Source organism: Carassius carassius, chromosome 25 (genome assembly GCF_963082965.1).
Source record: "Carassius carassius chromosome 25, fCarCar2.1, whole genome shotgun sequence".
Lineage (NCBI taxonomy): Eukaryota > Metazoa > Chordata > Actinopteri > Cypriniformes > Cyprinidae > Carassius > Carassius carassius.
In genome coordinates this window covers 16,942,537-16,962,782 of record NC_081779.1, presented here as the reverse complement: position 1 = coordinate 16,962,782, position 20,246 = coordinate 16,942,537, and the positions used below count along the sequence as shown (strand labels likewise).

General features: G+C 40.7%; 1 protein-coding gene across 1 annotated transcript; it reads right to left on the bottom strand.

The window, feature by feature from the left end:
- Positions 1-1,389: 1,389 nt before the first annotated feature.
- LOC132104724 (sterile alpha motif domain-containing protein 3-like) lies at positions 1,390-5,411 on the bottom strand. Its single transcript, XM_059510280.1, has 4 exons — positions 4,438-5,411; positions 4,201-4,359; positions 4,031-4,126; positions 1,390-1,716 (listed from the first exon to the last, which is right to left on the bottom strand). Exons 1-4 carry the CDS (start codon positions 5,386-5,388, stop codon positions 1,402-1,404), a joined length of 1,521 nt encoding a protein of 506 aa, XP_059366263.1. The 5' UTR covers positions 5,389-5,411; the 3' UTR covers positions 1,390-1,401.
- Between the last annotated feature and the right edge of the window lie 14,835 nt (positions 5,412-20,246).

The window sequence follows — 20,246 nt, the reverse complement described above, 5'->3', positions numbered from 1 at the left end:
AGTACTGGTGACTCAAAAGCATTAGTTGAGGTAACTTATTATTAGTGTTCACTTTACTAGTAAATTTAAGGAAACCGATTGCCTCACATTTTTAAGTAAGCTAAACTAACAAAAACGAGTAAAGCAAAAAATGAACTATGTTGTCAAAACATTCATTTTATTGTAACAGTGTACAAAAGTTGTTTCTTTAAAGCATTTTTAAAGCAAAAATGGTTGATGGTGTGTGATTAAAACAACCAATTAATCAACCCTACAATAAAACATTATAACTGATTAAAACAGACATTTTTGTTGTGGGTATAGGGATTTGTCACCCATCAATCTGCATACAACACCCAAAATGCAAATATAGACCTAAGACAGTCTTGTTTCTGCCATTACAAACATATAAAAAACAAGTTTTGTTACTGCAGTTTTGGGTTTTGTATCCAGGCGGACAATTGATTAAATAAAACTCACAAATTACGTCAGAATTGCAACAATTACAGTTTTGCTTTTTAGGATTTGTATCCAGGATGACAAAATTATACATCCAAAGTTTAAAAACAAGACAACAGTCTTGTTTCTGCAATCAGCTCAAATCTGATTAAAACAACAGATGTTTTTTTTAAGTTGGATTTGTTTTGATCAGTCACTCATCAACCTGGATAAAACACCCAAAATCCAATAACAGACAAGACTAAATCTTTGTTATTACTAACAAACACATCTTGACTAAATAAAGTTTTGGTTTTGCATCCAGGTTGTTAGGTGTCTGATTAAACCTATACCAAAAAATGCAACAACAGACCTACTGCAACACGGTCTTGTTTCTGCCATCAGAAACAAACAACACACCTTGAACAAAACATCCAATTTATGCAGCAATTACAGTTTTTTTTATAGGATTCATACCCAAGTTGGAGGACTAAAAAAAAAAAAAAAAAAAAAATATTGCAATAGACATCCAGTAACAAATTCTTGTTTCTGCAAACACTAAAGATTTTAAATAAAACATTTGTTTTATCTGTCATCCATCAACCGGGATAAAACGCCTAAAGTGCAACAACAGACCTACAATAACTTGGTCTTTTTCTGCCATCAGAAGCATAAAACAAAAACGGATAAAAACATCAAGGTTAAGTTGCAGGTATTGAGATTTTTAATCAGTCACCCATGAATCTGGATACAACACCCAAAAGGCAACAATAGACCTAACACAATCTTGTTTCTGCTATTAAAAACATATTGAACAAATTCTTGACTACAAAGCTTTTAGTGACTGGAGTTTTGGTTTTGTATCCAGGTTAGAAGGTGACTGATTAAAAAAAAAAAAAAAAAAAAAAAAAAAAAAAAAAAAAATGCAACAACAGACCTACAGTAACATGGTCTTGTTTCTGCCATCAGAAACAAACAAATACATTAAAACAGTAGGTTTTTTAGTGATTGCAGTTTTGGCTTGAGAGATTTGTGCCCCAGGGAAAGAAAAACCCTTTGAATGAACTCAAAAGTGTTTTTAAGCTGTGAAGGGTACTCCATATTTAAAGCATAGATCAGCCCAAAAACAAAACACATGGCATGTGGAACATTCTCAAGTCCATCCATTGCTATTACACTCTCCAAAATTATTGCTGTATCAGTGACCTCCAATGGCAAACCTTGTGGAGACATGGGGCTGTCCTCTGGCACCACAGTGAGAATTCCTATTGATACTTGAGGTGCAACAATATCAATGTCCTAAGAAAGACAGAAAAGCAATATTAAAGTACATTCTTATATTCCAAACGCAAACAAGTGCATGTTCCTTTTAAAAATTTAAACTGCTTAAGGTGCTGTTAAGTAACAAGTAAATTTGTAACAGGGCTTCAGTGGGAATTGTCAATGATAATTTGGATCTTTTCAGCAAACGAATCATTGAAACATTTAATAGCAATGTCTTTAGTAAAACATATACATCCATCCCATGTTCGGTTTGGTTTCAAACATTCCTCAAAATATTTTCCTTTGTGTTCATCAGAACAAAAATGTATACAGGTTTGTAACAAAATTAGATCCTTTCCCTATCCTTTTAAAGGAGAACTCCGGTCAATTTTAACATTGAGCTCATTTTTTTGTCAATTTGGAGTGCTGTCAATACAGAGAACAACGACAAAAATCGGTGTTGCCTACACCGTGTTATCCTCTTTTTAAAATTTGCACCCTGTTGACTTCAATGGGGCAATAGTTAAACCTGGTTTTAGCCTCTTTACATCCTTGATGTGTCATTACAAGTGCACAGGTCATGTGAGTGATTCCTTCAGAGTGAACACGAGTGAATCTGACTGCAGTAGATGTGAAAGATATAGATAAAAATGATTTTATTTAAGCCAGCGCACATACCTGTTTACATCCTGTTTTCGGTTGAAGTCCATAGTAATCGATTGCCGAGTTCGCGCGCGTGATCATAGGTAACTAAACCTATGCGCGTGAACTCGACAATCGACTACTTTGGACTTCAACCGAAAACAGGATGTATTTGCGCTGGCTTAAATCAAATCATTTTTATCTATATCTTTATTGTAACGATTATACACTGGCCGGGAAGCCGATATTTAAAAGTGAAGCGTTTGTTCACCCCTGGGTTCGTAAAACAGCCAACGTGCACGCGCACTCAAATATGAGATTTTAATTTCTGCCCCGACTTGACGTCATGACGGGGCAGAATATCCCATATATGGACACCGCAGACCTATGCTGCAGGAAGATCGCCCCCCCTCTCTCCCTCATATTCAGTCGAGAAAGATGCAGAAACGTAGTGCACACATGAGTTGCTCTGTTGTTGACTGCCAGAATCAACATGTAAATGTGTTTTCTCTCTTAAGAACGGACCCAGCTATCAGGGACCAGTGGATTAAATTCATTTTTAATGACGCGGTTCCTACAACCCTTCCCACTGGCTTAACGTTAGGTGTCTGTGCTAACAGTTAATAATTTTACGCCGGAATCGTTCACAAATTTGGGGCATTATCAGGCGAAGTTGGCACCGAAGCTCCGTTTGGAAAAAGGGGCCATTCCAACAATCAGAGACTTGCCTGCAATTGAAACGGTAAGACTGTGTTTTTATTGCTCTACTGTGTGTAACAAACAGCAGCTAACTGCTAATGCGGCTATTGTATGCTAGCGGGAGACGGGAGTATTAGCTTCGAGGTAAACATGGGGAATGGCTGATACTTTGCAAACAACATTTGTCAAAAACACTTTACTTTGACTGAGATCATCATGAACTCGGCTATTGTATATTGATTGCCTAACGCTTATATACTGGCCGGGAAGCCGGTCGCGGCCAGGTTGGGTTCATTCACAACTTGCGCCATGATGTCATTTTTGAATGATATGCTAAAGCGTTACTTGCGGTGTTAACCCCCCTCCTTCCTGCCACCAATCAACACGCCCCTCATTTGCATTATTAAAATGACTGTCCACGACAGCCAAAATAACGCATCAGATCTCGCGAGACAATAATGCCTTTAGAAATAAGGGTCTGAGGAGCTCTGTGTTTATTTGTTTTCCACTTTTCTTTTTTTAGAAGGGCCTGAAAGACTATAATAGAGCGTGGGTATCCAAGGTAACACTAGGTTATGACTCCTTTAACTTATTTAACGCTAAATATTGGTCATCAAAAGGCATTTTTGTTGTTACTGCTTAAACCGTCTGTACCAGCAGAGTGAGGCGATAGGGTGGAGAAGGGATGCTGCTAAAACTGTCACGGGACATAGGTAAAGAATGGCTATATATACAGACCTCTTTGGGCTGAGTAGTTGGATTGAAATTGAATTGGAAAAATTCAAGACACTATTCTATATGAGATTTTTATACTTTGAAAATGGTTTCATCCACATTAAGATTTATTTGATCAGATGTTATGGAAAACAAAGAATATATTTTACTTGCATTCTATCTATCTTTTATGTGCTTTATATAAGATATCTTAAATAAACGCAATGCTGACACAAAAATTGGGACATCCTTCTTGTAGCACTTTTTACAGATATTAAATTAGAAGAATACTTACAAAGCATGTATGGAAGAAGTCTGTAGTGTCTTCCCCAAGAAGGACCGCAAGACCACGGAGAACTGCTGTCCGTCGAGCAGTGACATCAGTGATGTTCTAAGAAATAATACATAAAACATCAAGCTCAACAGTGAAAACAGACCACTTTAAACTTGACAAAAAACACTTACTGCAGACTTCATTTGCATTAGAAACTCCGAGAGCTTTTTTCCAGCGGTGCCTTTCTTTGATTCGAAAACTTCCAGAAAACGAGAAGTATGTTCATCAAGGGCTGAGAAGAATTCTTGCTTGAGGTTTTTGCTTGTGATCCGGTTGAACTCAGCAATAATCTACGAAAAGGAGAACAAAAGAAGCACATTAAGACTTAAAACATTTTACATGCCCTAGATAAAATGTGTCTTAATTACCTGACTTTCCCTGAAGAGTGCTGGCCATCTTTGTAAAGTCTCTTTTACTGTAGGCTCCTTTTCAACCAACTCTTTTCTTCTTAGCGAAAAAGTTATGTCCATGTACTGTGCTATCAGTGAAGAACTTGGATGTCGTTTCTTCATTTCCTCCACAATTTCTAATCGTTTTGATTCCATGCTGCTTTCATTTTCACCAGAAGGCATATTAGGAAGAAAATTGATCTCGAATCGTTTGGGTTTCTTGACATTTCTTGGAGAATCTTGGCTCCCTCTTTTCATTGAATTAACAAGAACATCGGTGCATCCAGCTCTCCGTAGTTTGCTCCTGTAATTACCCATTTTAAACTTTATACTGTTTTTCCATCCGTTCCATCCAGTGGAGGAGCCTGGTTCAAAAAGGCATGGATGTTTTTTGACAAGTGCCGATGCAACATCATTGAAATCTTCTTCACGGGGATATGCTTTGAATTTGTACATAGCCTCAGCAAGCTTTTCAAGCACTTCATGTTTCATGTCCCTGGGAACTTGCAAGTATGTCTTATCTCTCATAAACAAGAGGTTTCCCTGGCGCAGTCTGTATTCCACATCCACGGAAAAGCTGGGAATTTCAAATGTTTCTGGCCATGGATCCTGGCGTGTAAGAGGTGACTCTTCTTGAGAGGTAACAGACATAATGACGGTGTCGGCCTGGCTCGGCGTAGGTGATGTCACGAGAGAGATTACCTTTAAAGTGGGCTTCTCAGGTAAATCTGCAATGTCAGTAAGGTTAACAAGTGCACCGTTAAAATCAGCGTCTTCATACTGAAGAGAGAATGTGTACGGAAGATCAAGAAACTGCCCAAGCTGTTCAATCAGGGAGTCCAGGGTTTGTGGTTTGCTAGGAAGTGTGACCTTCCGAATATCATTGTCAGTCACAATCACTCTTAAAACAGTTCTCGTCTCCATTGTCATGTGGGCCTAAAAATCAATTTGAGAAAACAAATGATTTTGACATGTTCCACAATTTTCAGCATTAGACCAAAGACAATATTCAGCACAAGATGAAATGTTTAATTGTAACAAATATCCTGCCTTGTATTTTGTAGGTTGGCAGTGGAAACAAGTCATTCAAATCAGACAGCTTAAATGACTGACATAAGTGGCATATGGCTGGACAATTCATAGGAACGCAGATGCTCGGTATACCACGCTGTCTGTTCTTTGCACACAAACAACACATCTGTGTTGATGACTACAATTTTAACAATTTGCCTGAAATCAGGTAGACCTGAACAGGAGCCAACAGAAACAACTACATCTGGACAGTACTTAATGCCATCAATGCATACTGAGGATGTAACAAGGACAGTGCTTTGAGCACCAAAGTTGTTCTGAAGAACATTCTGAACATTCTCAGGAAAAGATGAAATCAGTGTAACTGCAACTTTTTCCATCTCCACAGAAGGCTTGAAAAAAGAAAATGAATCCATGTGGTACGCCATCATTCTTTGATGTCGGACTGCCAGAGTTTGAGGGACATTTTTGAAATTCTTTGTGTCACGAATGATTTGCTTGAAGAACTTATGTTTGCCTTCAAAACGCATTGTCCAGACATCCCTTAAAGGCCCATACATTCGTATAAGTTCTGGGTAATGCTCGATGTAATGGTGTTTGGGACGCAATGCAAAATGAGGAAATTCTGTTAAAAGCAAACCTCTATGCTCTGAAATTTTATCCGCAAGGAAATCAATAGTTTCCTCAGTGAATCGGAAGGACGTCACCAATTCCAAAATGTCTTTCAAAAGCATTAAAATCTCCCATGATGGATTGTTCTCTGGGATATCAAATCCAATCATGAGGGGAAGAAGTCTTAGAAGTGCCCAATTTTCATGGCCATTACCACCAATTGTGCCTCTAGAGGCAAAGGCAACTGGAATAGTTTGAGGCTGATCAGTCTTGTCCATGAATTTGTATGGAAATTGCTTGATTGTTCTGTTTAAGTAGTCAAGAGTAATGTACTTTTTCTTGATCAAATCGTTAAGACACACTGCCATTTCAACGGGTATGACACCCTCTAAGAGATCATGCATGAGGTCAGGTGGAAAGCCGCCGACAGTGTGAAAATAGTCTAGCTCTCTGAAGACACAACTACCTTTCACACCATACTGTTTAACCAAACTCTGATCTTTTAAAACTTCCTCAACTTGCCTGTCGTGATTTAGCTTGGTCCTGGATTCAAATGCTCCTGTCCGTACCTCTCTTTGTTGGATTTCGCTCTTCTTCACCATACAGAAGCGACAGGGGTGTTCCACAATGAAACTCTCTTGGAATCCTGCCAAGGAATGGGCACCAAGGTTATCAGCAGACACACAGAGAACAGTTCCCAATAAACATTCTCCTAACCGCTCTACAAAGATGCCATGTTTCTCCAATGTTTTCAGATCTTGAACAAGAGGGTGTAGGACTTTTTCATATCCATACTGTTTCACTGCACTAGCTTTGCATAAGACTGCCAACTGAATTGCATGAAGAGAAGACCGATACTTAGAGGGAAGATTGGCAAGTACCCAGTAAACACTGAACATCTTGTGTTTCTTTTTTGAAGTGCCAAGAGGATTGGCAATCTCAAATTCATCAGTGTAGAGGGTAAGTAAAATCCTACATTTTTCTGCCATCAGAAAATGATTCTCAGAGTAGTTAGTGCCTTCTCTGTAGGAGCTAATTCCACATGCACTGCCATCGGGAGCAAGAACCTTATCAAGGACCTCTGATCTGTTTAAAAGCAGCTGTAACATGTTCAAGATTGGCACATATGCAAAAGACTGTGATTCTTTGTCAAGTTTGTATTCTATTGGCATAACTATTGGAAATTCTTTCTCAAAGTATGATGCTCTTTTACTGATGGTAGATAGAGGCTCACCAGACTCAGTCATTTTTAAGAGCATATTATTCTCTGTGACAACTTTCACAATGTCTTTCAAAACATTATCACTATAAGTGATTTCATGTTGATTTAAAATCTGCTGAATGCCATTACTCAAAAGGGGCCTTGACAGAAGAAAAATCTGAGTAATTTGTTGTATTACTTCTTGTACTGCTGCATCAGATATATGCAGAATGGTTTGCATCTTAAGGAAAAGCAATCCTAAATTATGCTCAAGTTGTCTCTGTAAATCATCCAGACTTTGATTTGGGTCACGTTCTTCATATTCATCCTGGCCAAAATCTGTAGAATCAACTGAATCATGGCCAGAAGCTGTACTTGGTGTAACATCTTGCTGTAAATCGGCAGCAATATTTTGCAACTCCACTAAAATGTTGGACTTGAAGTCCCTCTGAGTGCTAAACTGGTGTTGCTTACTTTTATGAGCATTAAATGTGGAATATATTCTGCTTTCAAAATTGCAGTCTTTGTATGGGCACTGAACCATTTCATTATTTTTCAGATGTTGACGCAAATGACAGAAAAACAAGGATTCTGTGCAGGGTTCTTTAAATTCACAGAGAGGACAATGAAATATCAAAGGGGTTGGTTCTGATCCACTTGTTTGTTTTGCATTTTCAGTGTGATTTCTTGTTAAATGCACTTTTAGAGCATTGAATGATTTAAAAGAACACAAACAGTCTGTGTGAAGACAAGGAATTTGATTGGTTCTTGTGTAGCTTCCATGTTTAATCCGATAATGCTTCAATAGCAGAGCTCTCTTTTCACAGAAATAAACACAGAACTTACACTTCCACTGCATGTCCACTGCACTCTTCAAAGAAACAAACTTCTGCAAAAAAGATAACAGAGTTAACAAAGTTTATGGATTAATGGTAACAAGCAATTTGTAAAAACATTATTTTTAGCATCCACTTTAAAAACTTATATCAAATATTGGTTTCTTTGCAGCACATCTTATTTAACATTCTTTTGCATTTAAAGGCATTGAATTAATGGTTTTCAGGTCGATTCGTTTGAAAACAGAGAAAGGCGATCTAAACTGGTTTACGAATCTCTAATTTGTTCAGTATATGGTCTGAAGACACGTGAGGTGTTTAAAATCAGAATGAGTTTTCAGTCTTAAGAAAAAAAAAACAATGTCGCTTAGACACACGTGCTTACAGAATATATAACCTTACACGTTATTGTATTTTAGAACAGAAGGCAAAAATCCTGTATATTATGCTCAAATGTTCAATTGCAGGTATGAGTAACGTTACTCATGTAAAGAGCTTCACTCGTCCATCACTAATCTGAAAACAGTTTTTTATATAATAGGGCCTGGACTCGATTAAAAAAAATCTAATTAATTAGAGGCTTTGTAATGAATTAATCGAAATTAATCGCATTTTAATTGCATATATATTAGGACTGCCAATCAATTAAAAATAATTGTGTTGAACATGTTATTGAAATAATGTTCAAATGTTCAAAGGGTGAGCATTGAAATAGCTTAATTGTGCCTAGCAAATAATCAATACAATACAATTGAACATTATTAAATTATTGAACATTATTAAATTATATATTAAACATTAAATTATATAAGTCACGATGTCAACGTTAATTCAATTTGCAAAAACGAAGCATAATTCAACACTGGTTCAACGTCGACATACAATCTTCATTCACCCATATTGAAAGAAGAGACGGTGAAACAACGTCACGATTTCAACGTTGATTCGTTTTGCACAATCGAAACATAATCCAACATTGATTCGACCTTGGTCCCTTACGTTCACCGGTGAATCAACGTTGAAATGCCGGCTGTTTTTAAAGTAAATGTTCCCATCAATGATCCAGGCAGCGCCAGCGTTCTCGTCTCCCTCCTTCATTTCAGTCTAATGGTGGCTAGAACGGCTCCAGGTTCAAAGGTCAATACGGAATGGATTAATCGCGTTATTTTTAACGCGTTATTTTTTCTCTGATTAATTAATCGAAATTAAGGCGTTAATGTCACAGCATGTGTCACAGCCCTAATATATAAACGACATCAACACTAATTATAAACTTGTTACTTTTCCATTGCATACTTTTTCTTACTCAAGTAATTATTAAGACTAGAACTGCAAACTAATAATTTACACAAGTTTTTGTTACTCTATCCACCTCTGTAACTTGTCTGTTGACCTAGCCTAAAACACGTTTATCTTAAAGCGAGACGATTACCAATTGTTAGATTGAGCAATCCAACGTCATCCATCGATGTTATATCAATATTTTAACAAATACTACTGTTTATGAACTTTGATTGGTATATTGTTATTTTGTAATGAAAATGTAGCAGTTAAACTATTAAAAAAAGACACTCACCTCACCATGCTCTCATCCAGCCAAGTGCAAACTAATGAACGGCTATCTGAACCCGTCTGAACCACATGTGTAGTCTTCTTCTTCGTCGTCCAATTAATGAGCTCTCACTCCTTTGGAGTATTATTACCGCCACCTACTGTATATCTGATGCATTCACAATACTTAAACATTTAAGTTGAGCTAAATGAACAAGTTGAGTTTAAGCACTTTGTGTGGGGAAAAAGTTGTAATTACTTAGTTTAACTAAGTAATGTCAACAAACTTAACAAAGTAAGTTAAGTTTACTTGATCATTTTAGTAAGCTCAGCAATTACATTTTACAGTGTATATATATATATATATATATATATATATATATATATATACACACACACATTTTTTATTTGTTGAATTATAATTATTGATAATAAGTTATTTCTTTAGCACCAAATCAACATATTAGAATGCTTTCTGAGAGATCAAGTGACAATGAAGACTGGAGTAATGGCTGCTAACTGTAAAAATTTCACAATATGACTTTTTTTACAGTATTTTTTGTTAAAGTAAATGCAGCCTTGGTGAGCATAAGATAGAGAGAAAAACAATATTTTTTTTGGATGGTAATGTGCATGCATATTGTTTTTTATTTTAAATTTTCAATATATTTTTATCTTGACGCTGTAACTTTTGATAACTCTAAGAAAAAGTGAGAAAGTGTATGCAAGTTTGGCTAATCTTTTAAAAATGCTTTTACTGTACCTCTTTGGATTATAATGTAGGATCATTACCCCAGTTAGGAGACCATCATCAAGCTGTCATGATCCTGGCTTTTTCTCCTTCTCTGTCTCCCTCTTGTGGTCACGTGTTCACACTGTCACGCACACACATCCACTCCTCCGCTCATTATCTATTTCAGCTATTTCCCCTTTCGTTCCCTTCTCCTCACCTGTCCCTTCTTTGGCCCTTGATTATCTCTGCTTCTTATTCCCTCTTTCTAGCCCTGTCTTGTTGTCGGATTATTCGATGACCTCTCGTGAGACACGTCTGTTTCCTAGTTCTGTCCTGTCCTTGGAGTCATAGTTGCTACTGTGAGTTATTTTGTCATTGGACTGTGTATCATCCCGCTGTGCCTGTTTGCAGAGTACCTGTGCAGCGCTTGCCCTTGGCTGTTCACTCTGCCGGCTGCCTTCACTGTTTTTCTGACTGGCTGTATGCATCTCGGGGTCCCTGCCTCTGCCCTCGTGGAAATTTATGTTTTTTTAGACCCAGTCGTCTGGCTGTTCCTGTTTTTTGGCTCTGAGAGAAGCCTGTGATTTTAGTTCAATATTTTTTCAGTGAAGACAATTTGCTTTATTAAAGACTGTTAACTGCATCCTGCCCTGGTTTTCCATCGTTCTTATCACATAACAGAATAATCCGACCAGAAGATGGACCAGGCGAGTGGTAATCCCCTTCAGAGTGCTTTTGAGCTCCAGGGTGCTCTGCTGGGCAAGCATGAGAAGGATTTGTCCGCCACGAGACGTGCCGTAGAATCCCTGACCGCCCAACTCTCGGGTCTAACCCAGCAGTTCCACCACTACCGTCATGAGACCACTGCTTCAGCCGGACAACGCGACTCTTCTGAGCCACACATAAACAACCCGCCGTGCTACTCTGGTGAGCCTTCACAATGTCGAGCCTTCCTCACCCAATGCAAAGTTGTTTTTTCTCTTCAGCCGTCCACTTATGCCAAGGACCGATCTAAGGTGGCTTATGTGATTTCGCTTCTCAATGGACGAGCTCGAGAGTGGGCGGCAGCGAACTGGGAGGCAGAGGTAGACTGCATCTCTAAGTTTTCTCTATTCAAGGAGGAGATGATCCGAGTATTTGACCGGTCGGCACATGGTGATGAAGCGTCCTGCCTCCTATCCACCTTGCGCCAGGGGAAGAGGTCAGTCACAGAATTTTCTATTGAGTTTCGTACCCTGGCCACTACGAGTGGATGGAACGGTCCGGCACTAATCTCCCGCTTTCTCGAGGGCTTGAGGTCTGAGATTAAGGATGAGGTCTTTGTCCGAGAGGTCCCTGACAATTTTGACTCCCTTGTCGAACTGGCTATTCGCATCGAAAGACGCTTCGAGATGCGACAAAGGGCTCGCGGATTGGAGGGGAACTTCGTTGATGAGAATTGGGCTTTAGAACAAGATATTCCCCTCTTAGATTTACAAGACTCCACTCCCCCGTTCGCCCTAGATGGTAGTTCCCTTCCTAGGGTACAGAGAAGGACTTCACCATTGACTCTTACTGTTTCAGGAAATGATAGAGAGACTATTTCTTTTTTTATTTTTCATTCCCTTTTTACTCCTGTGGTTTTAGGCCACCCGTGGTTAGTTCTCCATAACCCCCAGATTAACTGGGCAGAAGTCACCATTCTTTCTTCGAAATTGTCTTGTCATGTCGATTGTCTGTCTTCTGCTGTGTCCCCTGTCTGGCCCGTAACTGTTTTTCAGGAAGAGCCAGGTGATTTGTCTGGAGTTCTGGAGGAGCATCACGATTTGCGGGAGGTCTTCAGTCGTTCCCGGGCCACTTCTCTCCCCCCTCATCGCCCGTATGACTGCAGTATAGATCTTCTCCCAGGTACTACGCCCCCCCGAGGTAGACTATACTCATTATCCGCCCCCGAGAGGGAGGCGCTCGAGAAATACCTTTCTGATTCGCTCAACGCCGGTACCATCGTTCCTTCCTCGTCTCCAGCGGGAGCCGGTTTCTTCTTTGTTAAAAAGAAAGACGGCTCCCTGCGTCCCTGCATAGACTATCGGGGTTTAAATGATATCACTGTCAAGAATCGTTATCCATTACCACTGATGTCATCTGACTTCGAAGTCTTGCAGGGAGCTAAGATTTTCACTAAGCTCGATTTACGTAACGCCTATCACTTAGTGCGTATCAAGGAGGGGGATGAATGGAAGACCGCATTTAACACGCCCCTAGGGCACTTTGAATACCGGGTTCTTCCCTTCGGTTTGGTTAACGCCCCCGCGGTCTTTCAAGCCTTAGTCAATGACGTCCTACCGGACATGCTCAACGTTTTTGTGTTCGTCTACCTTGATGATATTCTGATCTTTTCACCATCACTCCAGGTGCACGTCCAACACGTTCGTCGTGTTCTTCAGCGTCTACTAGAGAATCGACTTTATGTAAAGGCCGAGAAATGTTCTTTCCACGCCCCCTCAGTAACGTTTCTGGGTTCGGTCATCTCGGCAGAGGGGATTAGTATGGACCCCGCTAAGGTCCAGGCGGTTACCGATTGGCCCGTGCCCGACTCCCGTCTCGCGCTACAACGTTTTCTCGGGTTTGCAAATTTTTATCGTCGTTTTATACGAAATTTCAGTCAAGTAGCCACACCCCTTACAGCTCTGACCTCAGTCAAGTCCCAGTTTAGATGGTCAGATTCTGCGCAGACTGCGTTCGACGTTCTAAAGTCTCTTTTTACTACTGCGCCTATCCTTCTTACTCCTGACTTCACTAAACAATTTATAGTCGAGGTCGATGCCTCTGAAGTAGGAGTCGGGGCTGTGCTTTCCCAGCGCTCCACTGCTGACGGAAAGGTACACCCCTGCGCCTTTTTCTCTCACCGTCTTTCTCCTGCTGAGCGCAATTACGACGTGGGCAACCACGAACTGCTCGCCATCCGTCTAGCGCTAGGCTAATGGCGACAGTGGCTAGAAGGAGCTCCCGTTCCTTTTATCGTCTGGACAGATCACCGTAACCTAGAATATATCCGCAAAGCCAAAAGTATAAACGCTCGTCAGGCCCGCTGGGCTTTATTCTTTACTCGTTTCGATTTTACCATCTCGTATCGTCCGGGTTCCAAGAACGTCAAGCCCGACGCGCTTTCTCGTCTTTTTGACTCCTCTGCATCTTCAGAGCCTGAGGAGATTATTCCCCCCGGTCATGTTGTTGGCACGACCTTCTGGGGAATGGAGAAGCTGGTTAAAGCGTTCTCTTTCTCATGTCATAGTCCCGCGCAACTGCCCTAAGGGGCTCCTTTTCGTCCCTGTATCCGTACGTCGAGCTGTCCTTCAACGGAGACACACCTCTAAATTGACAGCCCATCCTGGTGTCCGGGGCACCATCGCTTTTATCCGTCAGCGCTTTTGGTGGCCTTCTTTAGAACGAGACGTGCGACGGTTTGTTGCCTCCTGCGATACATGAGCTCAGACTAAGGCTGACAATTCCCCTCCGGCCGGTCTACTTCGTCCGTTACTGGTTCCAACCCGACCGTGGTCTCACTTAGCTCTCGACTTTATCACCGGGCTACCTCTTTCAGAGGGTAACACCGTTATTCTGACCGTGGTAGATCGTTTTTCTAAGTCGGCCCATTTTATTCCACTCGCTAAACTCCCCTCTGCCAAGGAGACCGCTCAGATCATGGTTGATCATGTTTTTAAACTACATGGTTTACCCACTGATATTGTGTCTGATAGAGGCCCCCAATTTTCTTCTCAATTTTGGAAGGAGTTTTGTCGCCTGATTGGGGCATCCGTTAGCCTTTCGTCCGGGTTTCATCCCCAGACGAACGGTCAAGCTGAAAGGACTAATCAAATTGTCACCTGTATGCTCCGCAGTCTCACCCATCAGAATCCCGCATCATGGTCACAGCAGCTTTCCTGGGCCGAATACGCCCATAATTCACTCCCCTCCTCTGCTACTGGTCTTTCGCCCTTTCATTGCTGTCTCGGTTATCAGCCTCCGATATTTGCGTCCCAAGACTCTGATTCTAATGTTCCGTCAGTGCAAGCTTTTATTAGCCGTTGCAAACGCACCTGGAGGAGAGTGCGATCTGCTCTCTGTCGAGCTAGAAGACGCATGACAGTAACAGCCAATAGGCGCAGAATTAAGAGTCCTCGCTACGTTTGCGGCCAGAGAGTGTGGTTATCCACTTCAAATTTACCTCTCCAGTCCAAGTCATGTAACTTGTCTCCCTGCTTTGTCGTACCATTTCGCATTGTTAAAGTTATTAATCCTGTCGCAGTAAAGCTTCTCCTTCTGCCTAATTTACGCCGGGTCCATCCCGTGTTTCACGTCTCTTGCATTAAGCCAGTCATCCGTCCCCCATCTCGCCCGGTCTGCGTCCCTAGTCTTGCCGATGATACCCCTATCTACAGGGTTCGCCGTATTCTTGACATGCACCGTCGGGGACGCGGTCGTCAATATCTGGTCGACTGGGAGGGGTATGGTCCTGAGGAGAGAAGTTGGGTTCCCTCCCGGGACGTCCTGGATCCTTCACTCATCGATGATTTCCTCTGGACCCACCAGTCGTCCTCAGCAGCGCCAGGGGGCGCTCGTTGAGAGAGGGGTACTGTCATGATCCTGGCTTTTTCTCCTTCTCTGTCTCCCTCTTGTGGTCACGTGTTCACACTGTCACGCACACACATCCACTCCTCCGCTCATTATCTATTTCAGCTGTCCCTTCTTTGGCCCTTGATTGTCTCTGCTTCTTATTCCCTCTTTCTAGCCCTGTTTTGTTGTCGGATTATTCGATGACCTCTCGTGAGACACGTTTGTTTCCTAGTTCTGTCCTGTCCTTGGAGTCATAGTTGCTACTGTGAGTTATTTTGTCATTGGACTGTGTATCATCCTGCTGTGCCTGTTTGCAGAGTACCTGTGCAGCGCTTGCCCTTGGCTGTTCACTCTGCCGGCTGCCTTCACTGTTTTTCTGACTGGCTGTATGCATCTCGGGGTCCCTGCCTCTGCCCTCGTGGAAATTTATGTTTTTTTTAGACCCAGTCGTCTGGCTGTTCCTGTTTTTTGGCTCTGAGAGAAGCCTGTGATTTTTGTTCAATATTTTTTCAGTGAAGACAATTTGCTTTATTAAAGACTGTTAACTGCACCCTGCCCTGGTTTTCCATCGTTCTTATCACATAACACAAGCTAATAGTGCTTCTAGACTATAATAAATACATAATACTACAGTTGTTTGTTGTTTGAGGGAGCAATGCAATTTGTCTCAGGGCTGTAAAACTACTGAAACTAATGTCTCTGTGTGATGTCTCCATTCAGTCGAGGACAAGCACAGCAAAATGGGGTATTGGAACCCTGCAGTGCCATGACATGATCTAATGTGTTTGAAGGAACTCCATCTAAAATAAATTTGAACAGTTTTCGGCTAGAAATGTATTTGTTCACTAACCAACCTAAGATATGCTTGCTTACTTTCTTTAGCACAACTTGTGTGATCCCTGAAGAAAACTTGAGATTTGACTAATGATTCTCTTGACAACCTAACAAAGTAAGAACAGTTCCCACAAAAATTTAGATAAGGTGGCCGTCTGACCATGTATAATGATTTATTTTGCACATGGCTAGTTTACATAATAGCATCTAATTAACCTAGCCTGCATGATGTATTGGCCGATGTGTTTCAAGTGATTTTCCCTTGATTTTCATTATTGTGTGACGTGCACCCAAGAGTTCTTAATCATTCTCATAATGTTATGACTGGAGTCACTTATATGGCTAATGAAAGTCATTTCTCACCATGAGCACTTAATGAGACTGAAATGAGCATGGTAAGACATCTCTACTACTGGAGTGGGGTCTGGAGTTCTGACAAATGTCAATGTAACTTTTCAGACATTTCCTTTCCTTCAGGCATGAGCGAAGACTCTTAATCTGCAGTTAGTCAGTGCAAGACATTTTACAATACATGAAAGAACGTTGCTAGCAGATTTTGTCTCAAGTTCCTGAGCTTAGGAATGGTTTGTCTCACTAAGCCAAACTTTCTGTCACCATAAATTTTGGACCACTTTGTAGTTTCTTTTGTTTAAAAAACTCCAAGATACAGTGGCCAATATATTAAGTGACACAGCATAGAATTGAGATGATTTTGAGTAAATTATGACAGCAATTAGATTTTCCGGTGTATTATCTACTTTGAGTGTAAACTAAATGAGCCAATGCACATTGGCATGCGATTATTGCATCCAGCTGCCACTGATCACAGCGTGAGCATAAAAAGGCAGAAGGCCCAACGCATACCAGGTTTTCACTGAGGAGTCATGCCAGTGATCCGGCCACTCAGCGGTGGAACAGCAGACGTGGTGACAGGATGTGTCATCTCTGTTCCCTCCTTCAGGGAACGAGGGTTACATTCGTAACCGAGACGTTCCCTTTTAGTCGGTCACTCTTGATGTCATATCTATGACTGACGAATTGGGATCCCTACCGAAGTGTCATGGGTTCTGCCACTTCCAGTGTCCTGTGTGTGCCACCTGCTCCCCTTTTGGGTGTATGCCGGGGCTCGCAACAAGAAGACCAGCCACTAGGTGCATTTACATGTACACTTTGAACATCTGAATTAATTCATTCTGATTGACGAATCCAAATGTAGTGTTTCCATGAATGCTAAATAAAGTGATCCGGTTGATACTGTATGCGCATTTATATTTCACAAAGCTTCTGATCATATTTACTCTTTTGACATGCGCGCATTGCATGAATATACAGAGTTTCCCGCTGTTGTTCCATGCTATTTTAAAAAGCAAACTTGATATGAATCTACTTTGGGTTCTAATAAGGTGACGACAAGCACATGAACTGTTGTGCAGTGCTGCTTACTTAAAAAAAAATAAAAATTAAAAAAATAAAAATTACTCACACCTTGTGTGGGGCACACCTTGTGCCTGATAAGCCAGGGTGAAGGCATAAACAATCCTGCTCAAAGCCCCAGGTCAGTAGCGGTTTGGAGCTCTTTCAGAAATTCCAGATCGTGACCAACCTCGTGCAAGTCCTTCAGTGCTGATAAACTTGCAGTAACGGTGTAGCATGTAAGGTGGAGGCAGGTTCTCCACATGCCACATAAGCATTGCCAGACAGGCCAGACGAGTACCTGCAGACCCGGGAGGTGGAGGCGCTATTAGGACACAGCTGCACTGCCTCCGTTACACATTGCAACAGACCACTACACCGGGGGGACCCCCGTATACCACTAAGCTGCACCACTGTTGAGGTTGGTGAGGGAGGAGGAACCAACAGAATGGTTTCTGGCAGTAAAAGGTGCCGTCCATGACTTGGTGAGCTCTTCATGCACATCCGTGAAGAAAGGCACTGAGGTGGGGTGCTGAGAACCAGCACAAGCCACCCCGAGAAGCTAATTGTCCAATATTGAGGGCTCTGGATGCCTGAGAGGTTTGCCACCACTGTAACTCTCAAACCACCCATGCTACTTCTGGAAATAGACCTTGACTGGCAGCTACCAGGACAAGCAATAGATCACAGCAGAGGCAATGGAGCTCTGCCCCCCGGAGGAAATGGGGCCTGGCCTGCAGCTCCAAGATGGTCCTCATCCCACAATGGGAACATGACTCATCCGCGAACGCCACCTCAGCATGAGGCAGCGATCGTGACCATCACCCGGCGCCAGGTAATGACTGCATCAAGAAATGCACGGGTGACACAGCCTCTTTAAAAAGAGGATCCATCATCTTTACCAAGACGCACCCATGTAAGCTTTTTAAGTGAAACAGGCTCTTTCAGGGAAATGTTTTTTTAGGTGATGAGATGCACAGAGGAAATGGCCATTTGCAGCATGACAGGGGGTAGTGCAGCCTGAAGTGTGCAACCTACTTGACACAGGAATGACCACTGCTGAAGCACCGTCCGCCAACACAGGAAGCTCCCTAGAGTGCCCTGAGCTCATCACACACAAATCAGTTTGGTAGGACCAAAATGATGTTGTTGCTTTGGCTCCAAAGTGGAAAGCTGGTATGTGTTGCACCTGCTGCCTTTTTATGCTTATGCTGTGATCAGCAGCTGAATGCAATAATCGCATGCCAATCTCTAAGTGAGATCCCAATTCACCAGTCATCGACGTGACATCGAAAGTGACCGACTGAAAGGGAACACTGCAATATTTGAGATGTGCATATTAGTAGCATTTGCCATACAATAACACAATAAACTTTTTTTAGATAAAGCTAATATAAATTACGATATGTTTGTGTAATATATAAGTGTATATAATGTGTATTTATATAAAATTATTACATTAATATAGATAATCATAGTTGAAAGTGTCAAACTGAGTCATAAATGTCTGTTGTTTTATATTAAATGTGTGTAATTGTATAGTATTTATATATAATAATAATCATACAAAAAATAATAATAAATCTAATTTAGTTATATAAGATTTTTCAGGCTTTTACCTTATCTAATCTTAATTAGCATTTGTAAATGTTGCCTCTTGCACACTTTATACACACAAAAAATTGCATACTAACCTAGAACCAAGTAAAATCATTAATTCAATTTTAAACTTCTTTAGTGGAGTGATGCACAATGACTGGTGGGTGAATTTCCCTTTACACTTCCTGTGAAGTGACAGGCTAACAATGTAGCCTGATTAACAATGCTGTTCACAGTGGCCTTCAAAATGAACATTCTTGTTCCCTTCAGGATGAAATCTTACTTAAGATGGCAGAATACCATGTAAAGACTACTTTGTAGGCAATACTGTTAAATGGAACACACCTACACAGCAGAACAGAACAAAGAACAAGAACTGTTAAAGTAAAGTCTTTGTTAATAATGCATTTACTCCAAAAAAAAAAAAGCATACATGTATTTCAGCCTCGGAAATATGGTGTGTTTTTAGTCTCCAATGCTTAGAACAGCACAGCCAGATAATCTGCTAGCTAAGGTTTTTTTTTTCTCTCTCTGAGATAACAGCATGTTACACTTTTGTCAGATTCTCCAAGTATATCGAAAGATTCTATATAAAATTCCCTTAGAATGACACAGATGTTTGAAAAATGCTTTGAGAGGAGACGTGGTGACAGGGTTTAAATCTTCCCTAGTCCCAGATGAAGGCAGTTGTCAAGCACTTATTTCAAGACACTTGTCAGCAGCCAAAGAATGTTTTAATGGAACTGTGCTTTGGGACTTGCTCATCTTCAGTTGCTGTAGAAAGTGGTGCAAGCTCTTTGAGCGTCAAGGGGGGGGTCTTCTGAGATATATCCTAGCATATTGTTATTTGTTATCTCGGAAGGCATCCTAAAAAAAAAAAAATGTATAATAAAAATAAAAATAACTTTCCCACATTAGATATACATTGGATCACAACTGTACTTTTTACCTGATCTCAGTGACACTCTTTTGTTTAGATAATATATTCTATAAATAGTCACTTATATGCACTAACGGAACTACTTGTACCCTACTTTTATTCTTTTTTTCTGTTCTTTTTTTTGCCATTTTTATTATCTTTTTTTACCATCTTAGACAAATATTCACACAAATATGTGTCATTTTCTCACACTTATGTTCCAAACCAGTACTTTATGCATTTCTTTCTTCTACAAAAAAAGAAAGAAAGAAAGAAAGAAAGAAAGAAAGAAAGAAAGAAAGAAAGAAAGAAAGAAAGAAAGAAAGAAAGATATTTTGGAGGAGTTATTTTGAAGAATGTTTCAACCGTATTTGTCCAGAACATTAGATTCCACTGATTTTCAATATATGGACATCAATCAATCAATCAATCAATCAAGTCAAACTAAGACACAGACGAGATTAA

What these genes read in the sequence shown, in the direction of transcription:
- LOC132104724 (XM_059510280.1), bottom strand. Translation starts at nt 5,388, where the DNA reads ATGACAATGGAGACGAGAACTGTTTTAAGAGTGATTGTGACTGACAAT. An exon ending in TAATGCAAATGAAGTCTGCA is followed by an intron (nt 4,127 to 4,200) that starts GTAAGTGTTTTT and finishes ATTATTTCTTAG; the next exon opens with AACATCACTGATGTCACTGC. An exon ending in ACTTCTTCCATACATGCTTT is followed by an intron (nt 1,717 to 4,030) that starts GTAAGTATTCTT and finishes TGTCTTTCTTAG; the next exon opens with GACATTGATATTGTTGCACC.